The sequence below is a fragment of the Rousettus aegyptiacus genome, unplaced genomic scaffold, assembly GCF_014176215.1.
Source record: "Rousettus aegyptiacus isolate mRouAeg1 unplaced genomic scaffold, mRouAeg1.p scaffold_m13_p_1, whole genome shotgun sequence".
Taxonomy (NCBI): Eukaryota; Metazoa; Chordata; class Mammalia; order Chiroptera; family Pteropodidae; genus Rousettus; species Rousettus aegyptiacus.
Window position 1 is genome coordinate 17846534 of NW_023416284.1, and position 18775 is coordinate 17865308.

At 48.3% G+C, this 18775-nt stretch overlaps 1 protein-coding gene across 12 annotated transcripts in view; it reads left to right on the top strand.

Moving 5' to 3' along the window:
- The first annotated feature begins 630 nt into the window (after positions 1-630).
- EPB41 (erythrocyte membrane protein band 4.1) overlaps positions 631-18775 on the top strand; it is a 151409-nt gene continuing 133264 nt past the window's right edge. For 6 of the 12 annotated variants that reach the window (XM_016131954.2, XM_016131959.2, XM_016131977.2 and 3 more), the window contains exon 1: positions 632-755. Coding sequence is in view for 1 of the 12 variants with exons in the window: in XM_016131947.2 (XP_015987433.2) it covers positions 5508-5524 (17 nt within the window). In the remaining 11 variants the exon portion in view is untranslated. Of the gene's footprint in view, positions 756-789; positions 806-1209; positions 1334-2825; positions 2979-3000; positions 5525-18330; positions 18445-18775 lie in introns of those variants that run through there. The other 6 variants (XM_016131953.2, XM_016131967.2, XM_016131955.2 and 3 more) reach the window with 6 other exon arrangements.

The following is an 18775-nucleotide window of genomic DNA, read 5'->3' on the forward strand; positions in this document are numbered from 1 at the left end:
TTGAATAAACTGAGTTTCAGAGAAGTGACTTGTTCATGGGGCATGTGAAGTACAGCATAGGGAATATAGTCAATATTATTGTAATAACTATGGATATAGTGCTAGGTGGGTACTAGACTAATCCTGGAATCACTTCATAAATTATATGAATGTCTAACCACTATGCTGAACACCTGAAACTAATATAAAATAATACTGAATGTCAACTCTAACTGAAAAATAAAAATTAAAAAGAGAAGTGACTTGTTCAAGGTCACACAGAACAAAATGGTGGGCAGGTGATCTAGGTGAGTCTGGTCAGGGTCACTTCCCTAGGTCCCTTATGAGCAACTCCCCTCCTACTCCTTTCCTGCCCTTAGGGGCAGCACCACGTGACAAATTGCATCATACTTTTGCCATTTGACATCAGAGACCACACCAGCCAATTCAGGAGCTCCCTGCTTAACCCTCTCCTCACCCCCTCCACTCAGCGCCGGGTTGCCTAGCGCTGAGCGTAGGGGTCCAGCCGCACCTGCAGCCCCCGCCCCTTCCCAGCTGCGACGCTCCCACTTCTCGGCCAAGTCCTCCCTCCGATTGGCAGTTGTCTGCACCAATCAGAAGGCCTCCCGAGTCAGGGGCGGGGCCTCACGCCAGAGTTGCCCTGTCAGTGCAGGTGGAGGCCCCCGGCTGGGCAAAGTGGCAGGAACCTCTTAAAGGGCGAGAACGGCGGAGAGCTAGAACGCGGCCCGGCCAGGTCCCCGCCCCGCCCGGCCCAGGTGAGCCTGGACCGCCTCGGGGGCGATCCCGGGTCCCCAGGAGAGACGGGGTGAGGGACAGAAGGACCCACTCCCAAGGATCCGGGCCGTCCCGGTAGGGGAGAGACCAGGGTCTAAGGGTCGGGGGAGGGAAGTCTAGGGGCCCCAGGTTCCAAGGTCCGAACTGAGGGTTCAGAGGGTCCTGGGCGTCTCAAAGTTCAGGGTGCGGGAAAGGGCATAGACAACAGGAGGTCCGGGAGCTCGGGGTTGGAGCTGGACGCTTGCTGCTGGCGGTCCCAGCCGGTCCCGGGCCTGTCTGGGGCAGGGGTCCGGGCTTAGGTTCCCGCGGGGGTGGGGGTGGGGGTGGGGGGACGGGTTTTTGCGGAGTGGTGCAGTCCAAGGTCCACCCCCCAACCCCGCCCTGTCTGCCCCGCAAGCTGCTGCCCGGCTCTCCGCAGCGAGCTGGCGGGAGGGCGGGCGGCGCTCAGCGGGAGGGGGCACCCAGGCCCGGAGCCCCGCGCTCCGTTCTGGCCCTTACGTAACTGACTTTGAGTTTCCGGACTGCGGGACCCGGCTCTGCCCCACACGCTCCCTTCCAGGTTTGGTCTAGGGACTTCCCTCTGCCTCTGGTCTCCCCGGTCTTTCTGTCGGTTTCAGGTTCCTGCTTCCTCTCAATCCCTGAGTCCCTGTGCCTCTCATCTTTCGTCCCTGTGTAGCCTAGTCTCTCCCTATCCTTGTCTTTCCCCTAGAGTTTTCTCACTCTCACCTACACTTTCTGGCAGACCCCACCTCTTGAAGGTAAAACCGGAACGGAGTTCTCCCCTCCAGCAAACTGGAGGCAGGGACTTGTCTCGACCGACCCCCCAGCGTAAGGGGGGAGGGGAGGACTATCTTGGGAGGGTTGGGGGAGGTTGGTTATTCCAAGACCCACAGCTTCCCCTGGGAGGGAGTGGCTGACTGAAGGCAGGCAGCCTGTTCTCTGCTTCTCTCCTTCTGGAGCCCTTTGTCCAGAAGGAGGAGGCTTGGGGAGACCCTGGTAAGGCCTGGGGCTCAGGGCACCTGGATACCCTCTAAGAACTGCCTGATCAGATCCTCAGCTACCGAAGGGGAGAGGGAAGGGCCAGAGTGCTGGCACAGAACTCATGAGGTTTCAACAAGCTTCCCACCTTCACCCCAGTTACAGGCCTGGGGGCTGGTCTTGGCAGGAGGCTGGGGTAGGGAGGAGATCAGCTGGGGGAATCCAGAGGACTTTGGCATGGGGAGAGGGGGAGGGGGAAGGTGGAAATAGAAGGGACAGATTGTCAGGTTTAAGGAGCACCTACTGAGATCGCCCCCTGCCTTCAAGGCCTTTCTACATGTCATAAAGACAGACACCTTGGAAATAACTCCTGTACCCTGCTACTGTCGGGTGCATGTAAACAAGGTGTTATAGCAGTCATCATGAGGTGGGAATTAATTCTGACTAGGAATTAAGGAGGAGAGACTTTGCAGAGGGAGATGGAAGCTTTGGGAAGAAGGGAATCCAGAAGCTCTAGAAAGTAGAGAGGCGAGAGGGAAGGGGACATTCCATGTCCTGTAGGCTTTGCATGCAACAGAACTAGGTTCAGATCCTGATCCTGCCAATTCCTGGCTGTATGATGTTATTGCATGAGTCATTTCACCTCTCTGAGTCCCAGGTTCTTTCTTAGTCAATAATCCAGAGCTTACAGGCCTTAGCAGAATCAAATGAGATAATGAGTATGTAGTGACCAGAATGGTAGCTGGTCTAGACCCATGGGGATATTTAAAGAAGGCAACGGAGTGGGGAAGCCCTGAGATTTCCTCTGTTTATATAGGAGAGTCAGGCAGGGCCTGCCAGGTCCCAGCAATGTGGGATGCAGGTGGAGCGCCTGGGTGTGTGAGTGATACTCAGTGAGGCAAGGAGGTCCACACCCGCCTGTCTGCTGATCGACCCATCCCTGCACTGCCTAGAACAGGCTGACTTCCCTCATGTAAGCCCCAGGTGCCAATAGCAGCTCCCAGGGCTCTCAGGCTGCCCCACCCCCTAAGTCAGTTGGGGTGGGGCTAGTAGCAGGGCAGGTCCAGCACCCCCTCTGCAGAGTGGACCCTGGCCAGGAGCCTGGCTGGTGTGCTGGGCAGGAACATCCCAGCCTGGCTGGGAAGATGCTGACGCTGTAAAGGCCTCTGGAGGCCCAGAGCTCTGCTGGCTGGGGTCAGGCCCAGTTTATGGGACCTGGGCTGCAGGTGAGACAGAGGCTGGGTGGGAGTGAGGAAGGGAGATATAAGGAGAGACTTCTGGAGGGGAACCCTGAGCAAAGCTGTGAAACCAGAGAAGAATTTCATGGGGTTACTCTCTAAGCCTTTCCTGAGTACGTACTGTGTGTTATATACAGGTTTGCTAGCCACAGAACTAAACAGGACACCCATGAAGGGCTCACCATAGATGAGATTTGCTAGAGGTTTGCAGAGTGAATATTTGTGATAGTCCCCTGGGGGTGGGCACTCGAATTTCCCCAGAGCCTGAGATTCTGATGTTTATTAAAGGGGGCAGGATTCCACTCCCTGATAGTCTGTGGGCCACTTTTTCTTCCTGGGTCTCAGCTTCTTTTTCTGTGACATGAAAGGGGGAGATGAGCCTAGAGTCTCTAAAGGTCTTCCAGCATCCATTACTATAGTCTCCAGAACCTGGATTGGGACTTAGTCTACCTCCTACCCTCACCCCACATGAGGAGAAGGGGAGAAAATGGGGACAAAGATAAGGTCTAGTGTTATGGGCCTCCAAGCCCTATTCTTGGCCTGTGTTCTATAAGCATAATTAGAGCTGCACTTACTGTCCATGGAACTCTGTGATAAGCCTTTAATATGCAGCATTAACTAATATCATTCTTACAACCTCATGAGGGTATAGGTATTATTCCTGTTTCATAGGAGTTCTGGGAGGTGAATCAACTCGACCAAAGTCACACAGCTCGAAAGTGACTGGAATGGGACTTGAAACTAGGTCTATTTGACTTCATAATCCAGACACACTAAAAGGGGAAACCTCCATCCAACAGGTAATGGCCCTTACCTGTGCCCACATTGCCTACCCCTTACCTGTGGATCCTGCCTGACGCCTGCTGAGTGAGCTTGGGCCTCTGGGATATTCAGGCAGAGGAGCTGGGGGACAGGCTGTGCCAGTGCCCACTGGCCCCAGGAAGGGGGGAAAGGAGCGAGGGGAACAAACTGTGGGTCAGAGCCCCACTGGAAGTTTCCCCAGAGGGCCTGCCCCACCTGACTACTGTCCAGGTGCAAGAGCTGGGCACTAGAAAGCAACCTTAATTATGTGGCTAACTTTGGACTTCAGTTTCTTTATTTGTAAAACGTGGATTTTAGTAGTTGAGGGCAAACATTTCTTGGCCCACGGGTTTGTGGCTGAAGTCAGCGATGGGGTAGAAGGTTAGAGGCAGGGGTCTGGATATCAGTGTCTGAGCCTGTTTGAGTTTGGGTCAGGAGCAGCTTGGATCCCAGGCTGGCTGTTTGACAGCTATTTCAGATGAAAGAACTGAGGTTGGAGAGGTTCAAAAGCTTGTCTGGAGCTGTGCAGCTAGTCTTGCAGAGCCTGAAGGGAAAAAAGCAAGGGAAGACCTGGAGAACAAAATCCTGGCAGATGCCCATTGTAGTCTTGGCTCACCACTTAACTAGGCTTGGAGATATGAAATAAGGTGCCCAGGAGTACAGAGAGGAGTCCCTTCACCCCACTGTCTTCATCTGTAAAATGGGAATGGTAATAATTTCGCCTTGTCCACTTCCTGGGTTATTGTGAAGGTCAAAGGAGATGAGGCATTTGTAGAGTCAGGTGAGAATGTGGGTCCTGGTTAATTTTCAGCCCATAGCTGCAGTTCTGGGTGTGTGTTGTCGGGAGAGGGCACTCCGACAGCCCCTCTGCTGAGTTGCTTTACCCTGGGGATGTTTGGAGAACAGCCCTAAGAATGTCACCACCACTTATTGAATAGTTACCATATACCAGGCACCAAGCTCAGAGCTTCATCTCTCATTGTCTCCTTTAATCCCTACCTTGTCAGGTAGGTGGTGGCCTGACACTAGGTCCCTCTAAAACCTATGCCTACTGTCATTCCCCGTAGCTAACACCAATGGACAGTTTATTTTGTGCTAAGCATTGTGCAAATGTTTTACATATATTAGCTCATTGAATCCTCACAACACCCTTGGAGGTGGGTACTAATGCTGTCTCCATTTTACAGAGGAATAATTGAAACACAGAGAAGTTAAGAAATGGGCCCAATGACTCAAAGATAGTGAATGGTAGGGCCAGGGTTTGAACCCAAGTTCTTAAGTTTCCTCCTTGAAGCATTCATCACAGTGTAATTCAGTTAATATTTATGTGGTTGCCTCCTCACTGCATTGTAAGCTCCATGAAGGCAGGGACCATACTGGTCTCTTCATACTGTATCCTCAACACCTGGCACGCAGTAGGTGCTCAGTTAATATTTGTCCATAGGGATCCTACTGCCTCTAGTGGGCTGAGCCCTGGGAGGCCACATGAGCCTGGGTGGATTGTCAGATTATCAGATTGCTGACTATGGGTATCTGCCCCAGCAGAACCCCAGAGGCAGAAGGAAGCCAGGGTTTCACCCTTTGCCCAGGCCCAGGCTGAAGAGGGGCCCCAAAAAGCTTGTTTGTTGGTTGTGCTTGTGTCTCACTGCTGTCCTTTGCTTTTATGTGCCACCGTGGTGATGGCTTCATGGCTCCTCCCGGACTGGCTGTGTGACCATGATGGCTGCTTCTGGGTGAGTACTGGCTTGGTTAAACAATGCCCACATGGGCTCAATTCTAATACATGTCCTGTGGCTCTGGGGCCACTAGGAGGTATAACGGGAGGCTCAGTGGTGGGGGTCGAAGAACTGAGGGGGGGCACTCTGTGAAGTTAGGATCCCACCACAACCAGCTGACTTCTCTCCTGATGCTTAACACACTGATGTGATTTTTGGATCACGTGAAGCAATGCAAAGGTCTTTGGGGCCAGACTGGTCTGGAATAGAATCCTTATTCTGCTGCTTGTATGTGGGTGGGCCTTCTTATTCTGCTACTTGTACGTGGGTGGGTCTTTGCATCTCAGTATTTCATCTGTAGAGTGGAAACATTAACACCTACCTGACACAGGTATGTTTGTTCTTTTCTTCATGTAAGCCCCCTGAGGGCAGGAATTTTTGTTCATCTGTTCACTGTTGTATCTCCAGCACCTAGAATATAGTGGCATGTCATAGGTACTCAATAAATATTTGTGAACGAATGAACATATTTATTTATTTGGCATCACTATGCCCCATCAGTGTGCTTTGTACTGGATTAAGCGGCTAATGGGTATAAAGTGCTCAGCATCTCAGGGGCTGATGAATTTGGGTTCCCTCTTTCTCACTAAATTGTGAGTTCCTTGGTGGAGGGCAGGGCTCTGTAGTGAGCTCTTCATCCTTTGAACTGAGTGTGAGGCCAAGTACCAAGCCCTTCAATCAGCAGAGAGACTTAGGGGCTCTGCTTAGAACTGGGGAGAAAATGGAAGAGCCTCTAGGTTTCATCAGAAGAGAGGGGCAGCTTAGGAGGTCTGGGGCTGAAGGTGGGAGGGGTGAGGAGGGATTCTGCCTCCTAATACTGCCATTGTCCTAGCTGTATGAGCTTGGACAAGTCATTAACTTCTCTGAGTCTTGGAGACCTCATCTGTGACATGCATATCATAGCACTTCGTCCACACTGGTGGGTGCAGGAAGGAGCCAAGGAAAAATGCCAACCCAGGGCCCCACAATATAATTGTTGGCTTCCTCCCAGCCCTGGGTTCATTCTGGGAGGGGACTAAATAAAGTGTCTCTCTCTTTTGGCTCCTTTTTCCTACTTTTAACTTTCCACACAGCTGGGACTAGAATCTAGGAGTCAGGAATTTAGACTCTTTAGCAGGCTGGTCAGGGCCCTGGGATAAGGTCTGGGCTCTGCCCAGTATAGACATAGCTCAGTGGAAGTCCCAGCTTGTTCTTTTTTTTTTTTTTTTTTTTTTTGCTGTGTGACTTGATTAAGTAACCCATCTTCTCTGGGCCTAGGTTACCTCACCTATTAAATAGAGTTAATAAAACCTACTTCCCTTGAGGAATTACTTAATGAGCAAATGGGTGGATTAGGCATTATTATTGCTATTACCATTTGCATCTGGCTGAAGAGGCTCCAAGGTGGGTCCTGGAGAATGATATCCCATGCTGACCTAGGGATCTTGAGAATCTCTAGTCATATTATGTATTTTTGCCATTTATTGCATATCTCATATGCTGGGCTTATTGTTTATGCTATTTTAGATATGTTATCTCATCTAGTCCCCCTAGTTACCTGGCATTATGGCCCCCACTTTATGAATAAGGGAACTGGTGCTGAATCAAGTGAATTATGCAGTTATATCATTATTTAGGTGTGGAGCTGGGGATCAGATCTAAGTCTGCTCAATCCAAGGCCCAAATTCTTAGTGTGACACTCTCTTACCTCCCCTAACGAGGCAGAGACTGTATTTGAGTCATCTCTATCCATCTCTAATGCCCAGCACAGGGCTGATGGGAGCTACTGTATTGTTTGCTAAATGAATAGATTTACATGCATGTACATATGTACATATGTGTGCATGCGCGGGCACACACACACACACACACACACACACACACACACACACACCCAGGACTGGTTCTCTAAGAGTTTTGAAGAGGAGAAACAACAGAAAGTAGGAGAAAGTGAGATACTATAGTGGTTGAGAGTCAGACAAACCTGGCTTTGAATCCTGTATCTATTGCTTACTTGGTTTGTGACCTTGGGCAAGATATTTAACCTCTTGGAGTCTTAGTTTCCTTACCTGTAAAATGGGTATAATAAAAGAACCTACTTGCCTCTTAGATCCTAGAGAGGTCTTATGAGGATTAAATAATGCATATGAGGTACATGGTAAGTACTCAATGACAGTAATTATTATTGTTATTATTATAGTTATAATTATGAGAATTATTTTGGGATTACAAAGATATCTTGGGACAAAGACCAGGTCTGGGAGGGGACTGCTGGAGATAGGCAGGTAGCAATCTAGTCTGACAGGTTTTGAAAGGCACCTATAAGGTAAAAGGAAGAAGGAGACCTCATCTAGTCATCTGCTTTCACTAACACCCACTCTGTGACAGGGCATGGGACACGGATGAATCTGTGGTGTCTCTGCCCCCTACCTCCCTGGGAGCTCAGTCTAGTTTTGGGGAGGACACAAAACTACCAGCTCCACTTTTGATAGATGTACTGACATGTGAACTGTGAATATCGTCTCAGGCAAAGACTAAGTGAGAGGGCATTCCTAATTGAAGGAACTGCTTTGCCAAGGTACAGAGCCATGACCTGCACTCAGGGCAGCTGGAGAGACAGGTTCAGGAGAGTTGGGGAAATTGACCCAGAGGCAGTGGGGAGCCATCGGATATTAAGCAGGGGAATGACATGGTTAGGCTTGTATTTTGGGAGGATTGCTTGTTGTGGAGGACAAATGGGAGGGGAGGAGCAGAGGAGGCAAGTTTCCAGGTGAAAGATGCTGGGACATTGAGCCGTGGGATGGGAACAGTGGTGTGGATATGAAGTCTGTTTAGGAGGCAGAGCCAGCAGGATGTGACATTGGCCTGCAGTGGGCAGGCAGGAGAGTAGAGAGGTGAGATGTGAGATCTTGGGGTCTGGGAGGATGATAGGGTCTGCTGGGGCCTCTGGCTGGGGGGTGCGTCTGGGAGGAGGAACCAGAGCTGGGTTTAGGGGTAAAAGCCACTTGTCTGCTCCTTGCTATCTTGTGCCTTAGTTCCCCCAGGCAGCAGCTATGTCTGAGCTGGACACTGGGACCAGGCCTCTGGCCACCAGGGCCCATGCCCCCGACTCCTGCCTTGGAAGTCCCTTGTGGCGGCTCTGGTAGGTCTGGCAGAGAGGATAGCTCTTTGGGGTGGGGGTCAGGCAGAGGCCGTGTGGTACAGAGACGCCTGAATTCTGGCCCTACCAGTGTCACTGAATGTCTGCGTGACCTCTGAAGTCACTTTCTCTCTTATGTTCCTTTTCCTTGCCCTGAGAGTGAGGATAAGAAAACCTGTTTTGCCTGCCTCAAAGATTCAGTGATAAAATGCAATTAGAGATAATAATTATTTATTGAGCACTGACTGAGTACTATGTTCCAGGGGACACAAAGATGACTTCGATAGGGTTCCTACTTCTCAGGAAGCATGGAGCACTTCAGAACAAGCCCAGCTGAGCAGGTGGTTAACTCTTTCTAGGCATCAGGGGAAGAGATAGCTAAGCTGGGATATGAAGGATAAATAAGAGCTCTCTAGGTGGCCAGTGGAGAGAACAAATTTCTAGGCATAGGGAATAGCATGTATGGAGGCTTGAACTCATGTCATGTGCTCAGGGTACATAAGGACAGCTGTTTGGTGTGGCCGGAGCATAAATGGGGAGGTAGGTGGTGATGGCAGTAGGTGGTGATGGCAGCTGAGGCTGGACAGGGAAGCAGGGCCTACGTCATGCAGGGCTTTGAAGATGGTCCCTTTAGAGATGATCACTTGCTTCCCTCTCCTTCCTACACCCTCACAGCTGCCTGTCCTCCTCACTGAGACTGCCAGGGCCCTTTCTGCCCTGCTCCTCTCTCATCTCTCCTTGTCTCCTTCTCATCCCTGCTCTAGTCAAACCCAGTGGCTGCTTCTCTGAGGAATCAACAACCTGGGTTCCCTGCCAGCTCTGCCACTTATAAGTGGTGTGGCCTGCAGTCACTTGCCCTTTCTGAACCTCAGTTTCTACCTCAGTGAAATGGAGACAGGCCTTCCTCACAGTGAAGGGCAGAGGTTTCAGTGAAATAATCCCTACAAATGGCCCTGCACACGTAATGCGCACCTACAAAAAAGATTATATCATCATGATTCAGACTGCTGAGTCTCCTTGGTCCCACCTACTGCTTCCTTTGCCTCTCCTGGCAGCCCAAGCTGGCCAACAAAGGAAGGAAAGGATTAAGAAACCAGCCCAAACCTCCAGAGGAGGCCTGGCCCACCGCCAGCTTGCTCCCTCCTGCCCCTTTCTCCCTTTGGCCTCAGTCCCAAGGATACTCAGTCTTGAGGCCTGTGCTTCCCCTAACTTCCCATCCTAGGGGCCCCTCCCTGGCTAGAGGCCAAAGCCTGCAGAAGCCCTGAAAAAGGGACAAATATTTTTAAAATATGTAGCTTTATTTTTCCTTCCTGGATGCTAGTAATCAGGCCCCTTTTTCCTGGATGACTGGGAGAAGAGCAAGTGTGATGTCCTATATCTGTGGGAGCCCCCATAGTCTTGGCAGAACTGTATCCCTGAGCCTCCTGGATTTTACAGCAGAGGCTGGTGACCAAGTCCCTTTTGGTACAGAGGAGAGAACCTCAAATCAGAGCAGATGGCTGATGGTACAAGGTCACGCAACAGGAACCTAGGTCTCTGGACCCTTTTCTGCATTGTCACTGTCCTATGAATGGGTGTGATGCAGTGACTAATCTTGGCTGTCACTTTACTTCTTTGAGCCTCAGTTTTCCTCTGCTGTAGAACGGGGGTGATTGGCAATAATATAGATAAAGCACTCAGTCTAGTGCTCAGCACTGTGAATCTTTAATAGTAGACAGCTACTGTTACTGCTATTATAATTGCTGCCTCTAAGAACCCTCTCTGCCCTATCTCTTCCCAGTCTAGGGACTTGGAGTTTTGATAATTTCTTATTGAACAAATGGCACCCAATAAACAGGTTTTAAAGCCAGAAATTCGTCATCTGCCCTCTGCTCCCTACCCCCTTCCCCTCTCCTGGTTGGCTGGAAGACTCTAGTCTCACCCTCTGCCTGATTTTGGCCCCTGCCCCCAGATTAGGGGTCCCCAGCCCTCAGGCTGAGTACTGGTTTGTGTGTGGCCTGTTGGGAACCAGGCTGCACAGTAGGAGGCAAGAGGTGAGTGAGTGAAGCTTCTTTTGTGTTTGCAGCCACTCCCCAGAACTAGCATCAATGCCTCAGCTCCACCTCAGATTATCAGGCATTAGATTCTCATAGGAGCATCAGTCCCTGGGGCCAAAAAGGTTGGAGATGGCTGCCACAGACAATCTCTGACCTCCTCCTGGTGCCAAGCCTGCACAGTCTCTCTTCTAGGAGCCACAAAAGAGGACAGTTTTCATTTCTGCAACATTCTCTGATCAAATGCCACTGCAAACACTTTGATATAGCAGAATCGAAAGAGTCCTATGTTACCCCAACCTAGACCTAGGGGAAAAAGGTGAACTATGAGCTTCCCAAAACTATCCTCAGGTTGCTAGGACAACCCTAAGACTTTCGCAGCAGCCATAAAGTAGGCCTAGGAAAGAAAACCTGGTCCACAACCCGTAATGTGGTAAAGTGGAAGGAACACCAGACTGGGTTCTGAGTGGCTGCTTCCAGCTCTTCCTGTCCTCTCTGAGCCTCCGGTTTCTGATTTATAAAAGGAAGGGGATGGATTGATGTCAGAGGTTTCTGTTAATGTTATAGGATTAAAAGAAGGGATTTGGGAGCTGACAGACCTCAGTTTAAATCCCAGCCTCACCACTTACTTGCCAGCTGGGGAGCCTCTAGCAAGTTGTTTTACCTCAGTGAACTTTAGTTTTCTCTTTTTTAAGATGGGAAAAATATTAGCACCTTCTCATAGGATCACTAAAGGGCTAAATTAGATAATTTGTGGAATGTTCTCAGTCTCCAGCTAGTTCTCAGTCTATTCTACATTGGAGTTATTGTTGTTGTTATTCATGATTAAGTAGAGACAGGAAGAAGAAATCAGTCAAGGCCAGCAAGAAAACAGTTCATTGAGAGGGCAAGGCTTGAGACATGTGCAGGGTGCAGCATTTGTTCATTCATTCACTCAGCAAATATTTAGGATTTGCATAGACAGGACACAGAGAAGAGGAGCAGGGAGGCTGGAGGAAGCTGGAGTCATATAGACAGACCTGCCTAGTCTACCTGTGTGATGGGGGATAAGTTATTTCTCTTTTTCAGATCTCACTCCCTCATCTGTAAAATGGTCAGAATAGTGAGCATAATCCTTACTTCCAGAATTTTCCTAGGGTTTAAGAGAATTCAAATTCTCAGTGGATGATCAGTCTATCTGATTCCTTTCCTCTCTCAACTGTTAATGATTGGAGGTGTGATTTTAGGCAAGCCCTTGAATACACCAGGCATATTTCCACCTGCGGGCCTTTGCATTTGCTGGTCCTGCGGGCCTTTGCATTTGGCCTGGAACACTCTACCCCCAAATACTTTCATGACCCTTCTTTCATCCCCTTAATATTTTTATTTATGTCACCTTCTCAGGCCTTTTCTAGCAGCCTATTTAGTTTTATAACACCTTTCCCACCACCATCCTGGCTTATTTTTCTCCATAGTACTTATCACTCTTTGATATATTGTATTTTATTAAATATTTGTTTATTGTTTGTCTCTCCCTGCAGGAATGTAAGCTCTGTGATAATAGTGATTTTTGTCTGTCTTGTTCAGTGATATATAGTCCCTGTACTTAGAAGTGTGTGTGGTTCATAGTAGGTGCTCAATAAATAGTTGTGGGCTGAATTAGTGAATAAACAAAGCCTCTTCTCTCTAGGTCTAGCACTGTGCTGAGAACATAGTAGATTCTCAATAAATAATTATATGAGTGGGTATCATCCTCTCCATTTGTCAGCTAATACTTTGGCTGGGTCCACTCTGAAGCCCTTTTGCTTCTGACATTTTCCGCCAGGGCATCAGTTTCAGTTAGAGTGTCCAAATCTTTTGTTCCTGAGCCTGAGCATGCAGAATTTCTAGTTGGGGCTGTTTAGCTGTTGGGCCCACAATGATTATTATGTCATTATTGCTAATTAGCACTTAGGCTCAGAGGATGGAGCTTTTGTTTTTCAGCAGAAATCACAGCAGAGAGCTGTGCCAGCCACTGGGGCCCAGGCCTTGAGCAGCTTATTCTGTATCTCCCCTCTTCCCAGCTATGGGTCCATGGCTTAGGAAGACCAAGACAGGGGTGCCCAAAGCTACAAGCACCTGGGTAAGCAGCTCAATTGCTGTCTTCCCCAGGCAATTTTCTGCAAAGTTTTCCCCTCACACCCTTGGCTCTTGATGCCGGACTGATATATCTAGGGGATCCTACATAGAGGGGGCTCCCTATGCCATTGGGGGCTCTAGGTAAAGGTCCAGCAGAGAGGGACATTTTTTTGATGCTCAAGATTTAGGTACTGTGGGTGGAAGAAATAACCCTGGGATTAAGATTCAGGAGCCTTGTTCAAGTTCCTGTTTAGTTGCGAGTTGTTGGGTCACCTTAGGCACACACACGACCACCTCTTGCTAGGCCTCAGCTTTCTCACCTGTCAAGTAGAGGTCAAGACACCTGCATGGCTTTATTGAGAAAGAGAGGCAGGATAGTATAGTGAGCAAAGGATAGAATTCTGGAATCAGACATACTTGGCTTCCCAACTATACCCTTTTCTAGCTGTGTGACACATTGATGAATTGCTTCATTCCTCTGACTTCAGTCCCCAAAGCTATAAAATGGGGCTCAGCTATAAAATGAGCCTGTCCCTGTGTTTCTTGAGAAACTCTCTAGGCTTAGAGTGTTCCCTGCCCTAGAGAGAGAATTAGTGGGTTAAGCTTGAGTGAGCTGGAAGCTTTGCTGGATCAGAGTCATTAGGCTTACTCCAGCTGGCGAGAGAAGGGGGTTGGGAAGGGTCATGAGAGGCCAGATCTTTGAGTCCCTCTTTGAATGTCCCAGGGCTACAGTCAGAAGCAGCCACAACAGCCTTTCCCCGGGGGCTTGGGACAGATGTCGATGTTGCTCATTCATAGCATTTCCAAACTGCTTTCCCAAGAGCGATATGAAAGCAGTGTGGTGCAGATGATGGTGCCATCATTCAAACCTAGTTTAAGTTGTGTGACTTTGGGAAAATCACCTAACATTTCTAGTCTGTAGTTTCTTGAACTGTACTTGAAGCTCATGTTACTTAGTAGGGTTGCTATAAGGCTTAATACAATAATACATATAAAATACTTGTATGTGCTCAGCACATAGTAAACACCTAATAATAATAAATATTATTTTTAATAGTAAATTATCTCTAAGATCCCTTCCAGCTCAGACTTTCCTAGGTTTTATGGCTATAGAATTTAGCATGTCCTCCAGCTTTGGATGGGAAATGTAGCTGGACTTAGAAAAAGCAATGAACAGAATCCTGTAGTAGGGGTTGGAAGAGTTGGGTTCAAGTTTGGGCTCTGCCACCCCAGTGTTGTGTGACCTTGGGCAAGTCCCTTCCAGTTTCTGGACCCATTTTCCAAACTGTTTAAAATTTAGCAGCTTAGGCTTGAGCATCTCTAAGGGCCTTTCCACTTCCAACATTTCATGAGTCTAGAGGCCTAAAGGAACACCTTAGCACTTGGTCACCAGGTGGTCTTTTACAATTTCACCTTTTTCCCCTTTTGCCCCTTTATTTTCTTCATAGCAGAAAGGATATAACTCATTAAGTCCAGTATATGTATTTTACTTACATTTAGTTTTTTGCTTTTACTGTGCACAGAAAACTCTTTAAGATGGAGCTTAATGGAATTTTGTAAGCAAAATGCATTGTGTCAATGAGGTCAAAACATGCTCTGTGTTTTCAAATATTGTCTTTCATTGCATGATTCATAGCATTCATCTGCTGATTTCTTTTGCTTTGATCTCAAAAATGACCAGAACAAGCAACTTTGTATGCTATAATTAAAAAAATTATGCTGCAGCCAGTGCATCCTAGAAAAATAATCATGGGTATGATTTAGATAAAAGGATGTTTGTCAAGTACCATATAAGAGCAAAAAATGAAAAATAACCTAAATGTCCAACATTTAGATTTGACTGAATTATGGTATATCTACTTATTAAAATATGAGAGAGCACTGTTAAAAATTATGATAGAAATGTCATAATATATTGTTAGGTTAAAAAAATTGGTTCTAAAATAGTACGATCTAAATTTCAAGAAAGCTTGAATCATTTGCAGTTGCTGATATTTGACCATTTTAATCTATAAAATCATCAATTACATGTGACTTAAATTAATATATACAAGAATGAAAAAGTGTATCAGTAAGAAAAGGTATATGAAGGGAAGTCTCATCAATATATTGATGGTAGTTATTTTTGATTGATGGCTTTATGGTAAATTTTTTTTTCTAATTTAACTATATATTTTCAATGAACAATTCAAATACTACTACCAAAAAGAATTCCCTAGGAAAGCATACCACTGTATGAACAGTAATTTTCCTATCCTGTTATAGCTTGTTTGATTTATCATTTGTATTTAAAAAATATAAAATGTCTGTGATTTTATGATCATTGGCAGGATGGAAAGCTCTATTCTTTGTATACTTTTGGTACTAGGATCGTTTTTTATTCAATAGTAACCGTTCAGAACACTTTGCTGGTGGGCCCAGCTTTTCAAAGCCCTCTTCTTCTCTTGTCCCCCCTCCCCCCAACAGACAAATGTTTTCCATGAGCCCTATCACTGGGGTGTCAGGCCAGCTGTGTCCCTAATCCACCCACGTCCCAGATTTGGGAATGGCTCAGACTCCAACTGTGCCCCTACTCTACCCTCACTTTCTTTCAGTCTTATCTCTTCCAGGTCATTGGAGGCCCCATCTACCCTTCCTGAGTCTCCCCACTGGTCACCATCTAATTTCACCATCTAATTTCACTCTCTTCCATGCAGCTGGTGTTTGCTTTTGCTGGAGCTCAGTTTGCAATAGAGAAGGATTAGGACCCTTTCATACAGTCTTTTTTTTTTTTTCCCCCTCAGTGGCCTGACCACTCCAGGGGCTGACAGGCAGCTAGCAAGGCCTGTATTCCCTAGGAAAGAACAGGAGGAGTAGTGGGGGAGGCAGTGGCAGGCTCAGCTGGCAGGCGGGATAGAGATGGCCCCTAGAGACCCTATTCTGGGGCCTGGAGCATGGCACAACCACCACCCAGATGTGAGCATGGAGCAGGCAGGGAGGAACTGAGTTTCTGCCTAAGAGATTAGCTTTAAAGATGATGCTTGGGACCTTTACCCTTGGTACCCAAAAGCAGCCTCTGTAGGGTGAGCTGGGACTTGATGTTTGATTTGCAGAGGCCTCTTCTGAGAAGGCAGATGGGCGCATGAGTAAGGGGAGTTTCTCCGCCTTCAGACTGGGTATTACTTACCCCACCCCCCACCTCCTACTATGCGTTGGGCCTAGCTACAGTCAGGGATTGGGCATTTAACCTAACAGATGATGGTGTGTACCTAATTAATAAGAAAAGCCTCCCCGTATGGATGGTACTTTATAGTTTACAAAGCCCTTTCATCTCCAGGCTAAGAATTAAAAGCTAGGACTAGAATTTTAAGTCTTTCAGATTCTAAAGCTTGTGCCAACAGTTCTTGGTGTGATATTGCATGGCACACTGAATTTAAAAGCGGTTTACACCTGCCTTGTGTTTAGCCATCTTCTGCTAGCCAGAGGCCCCTACTTTGTTCGGGGTGATGTTTATAAATACCATATACTCCATGCATCCAATCAAGCCTCTTTAAATCTGATGTGTCATTGCTTAGCACTTCATGGCACAGAGAATATTGGTTTTAATGAATCTGAATTTGCCGCATAACATAATGGTGGTAGTAGTGAGCTGTCTTGTGACTGGTCTTTGGGATTTATCCTTTATGGTAGCAGATTTCCAGGTCTGATAGGTGAAGGAAGCCTCAGAAGCACAGACGTGGTAGGGTTGGAGCTCCCCCAATCAAAAGCATGGCTGAATCTGTGACAGGGGACCAAAGTATTCAAGGACAGGTGCTTCACCCCAGTACACAGAATGACCTTGGGCAAGTCACCTGACCATTTAAGCCTCAGCTTTCTTATATATAAAATAATTTGTTCACTCATTCAACAAATATTTGTCAAGTGTGCATTGTTCCAGGAGATGAAAAAGAGGGACAAAGTCCTTGCCCTCCTGGAGCCTGCAGCCTAGTGGTTCTAAATGGCAGCAATTTATTGAGAGGGACAACAAATAAATACATATATAGTAGAAAGTCAGGTAGAAGGAAGTGCTATGAAGCAAAATTAAAGCAGGACAAGGGTATGTGAATGGAAGCTGTTTTAGATAGTTAGGTGGTCCTCAAGGGGTTCTCAAGATGTTTCGAACAGATAATTCATATAATATTCTCAGCTCAGTGCCGACAATAATTGGGTATTTAACAAATTTATCATTATGTCAGCCAGTTTCACACCTCTCAGTCCCTATTTTAGTCTCCAGATAACAGTAATAGTTAAAACTTTCTTTTATTTAATTTCTATAGTAACTCTTATGAGGTAGGAATTATTATTATCCCCTTTTATGGAGTCAGAAACAGACATATAAAAGGCCAATTAGGGAGACCTGGAGTTTGAGAATTGAACCTAGGTAGTCTGTTTCTAGAGGCTGAGCTGAGAAGTGAGAGGGCTGTGATTAGATATCAGGAGACAGTGTAGCTGGCAAATACAGGCTCTAATGTCGGATTGCCTGGCTTCTTATCCTGGCAGGTCTAAGCCTCTGCTTGGGTTTCTTTGTCTCTTAAATGGGAGTACCAGAACCTGTCTTACCTTATAGGGACCATGCTTAAAACAGAGCCTTCTTTTTGCCTGTTCAGAGACCAATGTGGCAGGAAATGCAAAGGGTCAAGGGGCCTCTGAAACTTTTGAAAGGAAGTAAAGGCACATAAGGCAATTGTCAGAACAACCCCAAGTTTAACTAGGTTTTTATGATTTTGATGGTGCCAGGACATAATTAGGAGACCCTTAAATGCAGAAGACAGCTGAAATCTTGGTGTGGCCACAATATTCAACTTTCAATTAAGATCTTACACAGCTGCCAGGAGAGGTAAAGTCTTATTGAAGGTCAGAGTTGGAATGGCGCCTAGAGATGGTCAAGTTTGTAGATGGGGAAACTGAGAACCGGAAAAGCTCAATGACTTAACCAATGTCACTAGGTGCATTAGGGGGCAGTCAACTGGGGTTGACTGGCAGCATCCTCAGCTTTCTTGAGGAGTCCAAATCTCAGCCTCTTACTTGGCCCTTCTCCCAGTGGAAAGGGCCTCACCTTCGACCTGGGCACCAACTGCCTCATTCCCTACGTGGGTGCTGCAGGGGCCGGGCACACCCGGACTCCAGAGCGGGTTAGACTTGCGCGTGCGCACACGCGGTCAGCCCCTTGCCTTTTCCCCTCTTTTTCCTCCCCTCCCCATTTCTTACCGGCCTAGAGGAGGGGGAACACCAGAGGAGCCAGAACTTGGCCTCAGCCAATGGGCTGATGGGCCGCGGGCCCGGCCCCTTCCTTCCCTCCGGCGCTGTCCAATAGAAATTTACTACAATGTTGTGGAGACCAGAGCGGGAGGGGCGCGCGCGGGCGGGCTGGCTGCGGGCCGGGCCGGCCTCGCCTCAAGGAGGGAAGGCGGGAGGGCGCGCGCCGAGGCCGCTCGCTCGCTCACTTGCACCCTCCCTTCGCCGGTGGGTTAGTCAGTCAGTCAATCCGCTTGCAGCCGGCGAGCCCGCGAGCCGCAGAGGGCCCGAGCCTCCGGACGCCGGCGCCTCCTCCTGCCATTGTTCGTGCGGCGGCTGCAGCGGCGGGCGCGGGAGCCCGGGCCCCGGAGCCACGGGTGAGGAGAGGCGGCGCGCAAGCGGGGTTGGAGGCGCGGAGCTGTCCCCGAGGGGACGGTCCTGGCGGCCGCGGCGGCGCCACAGCCTCTTTGTCTCCAGCCCCCCGCAGGCCCCGGGCCCGGGGCTCGCGGGTTCTCTGGCCTTCGCACTCCGGAGGCTGAGGGGCTGGAGCCCGGACGCGGCCGGCCTGAGAAAGGAGAAAGAGGTGGGGGCTGATCTGGGGGAGCATTTCAAAGTTAGGCTTGCGGTATATTTCTGACGCGGTGAAATCGGTACCGTCTGGTCTTTTAATCATTGCACCGTGGGCAGAAACCTTGGAAGGAAACCAGA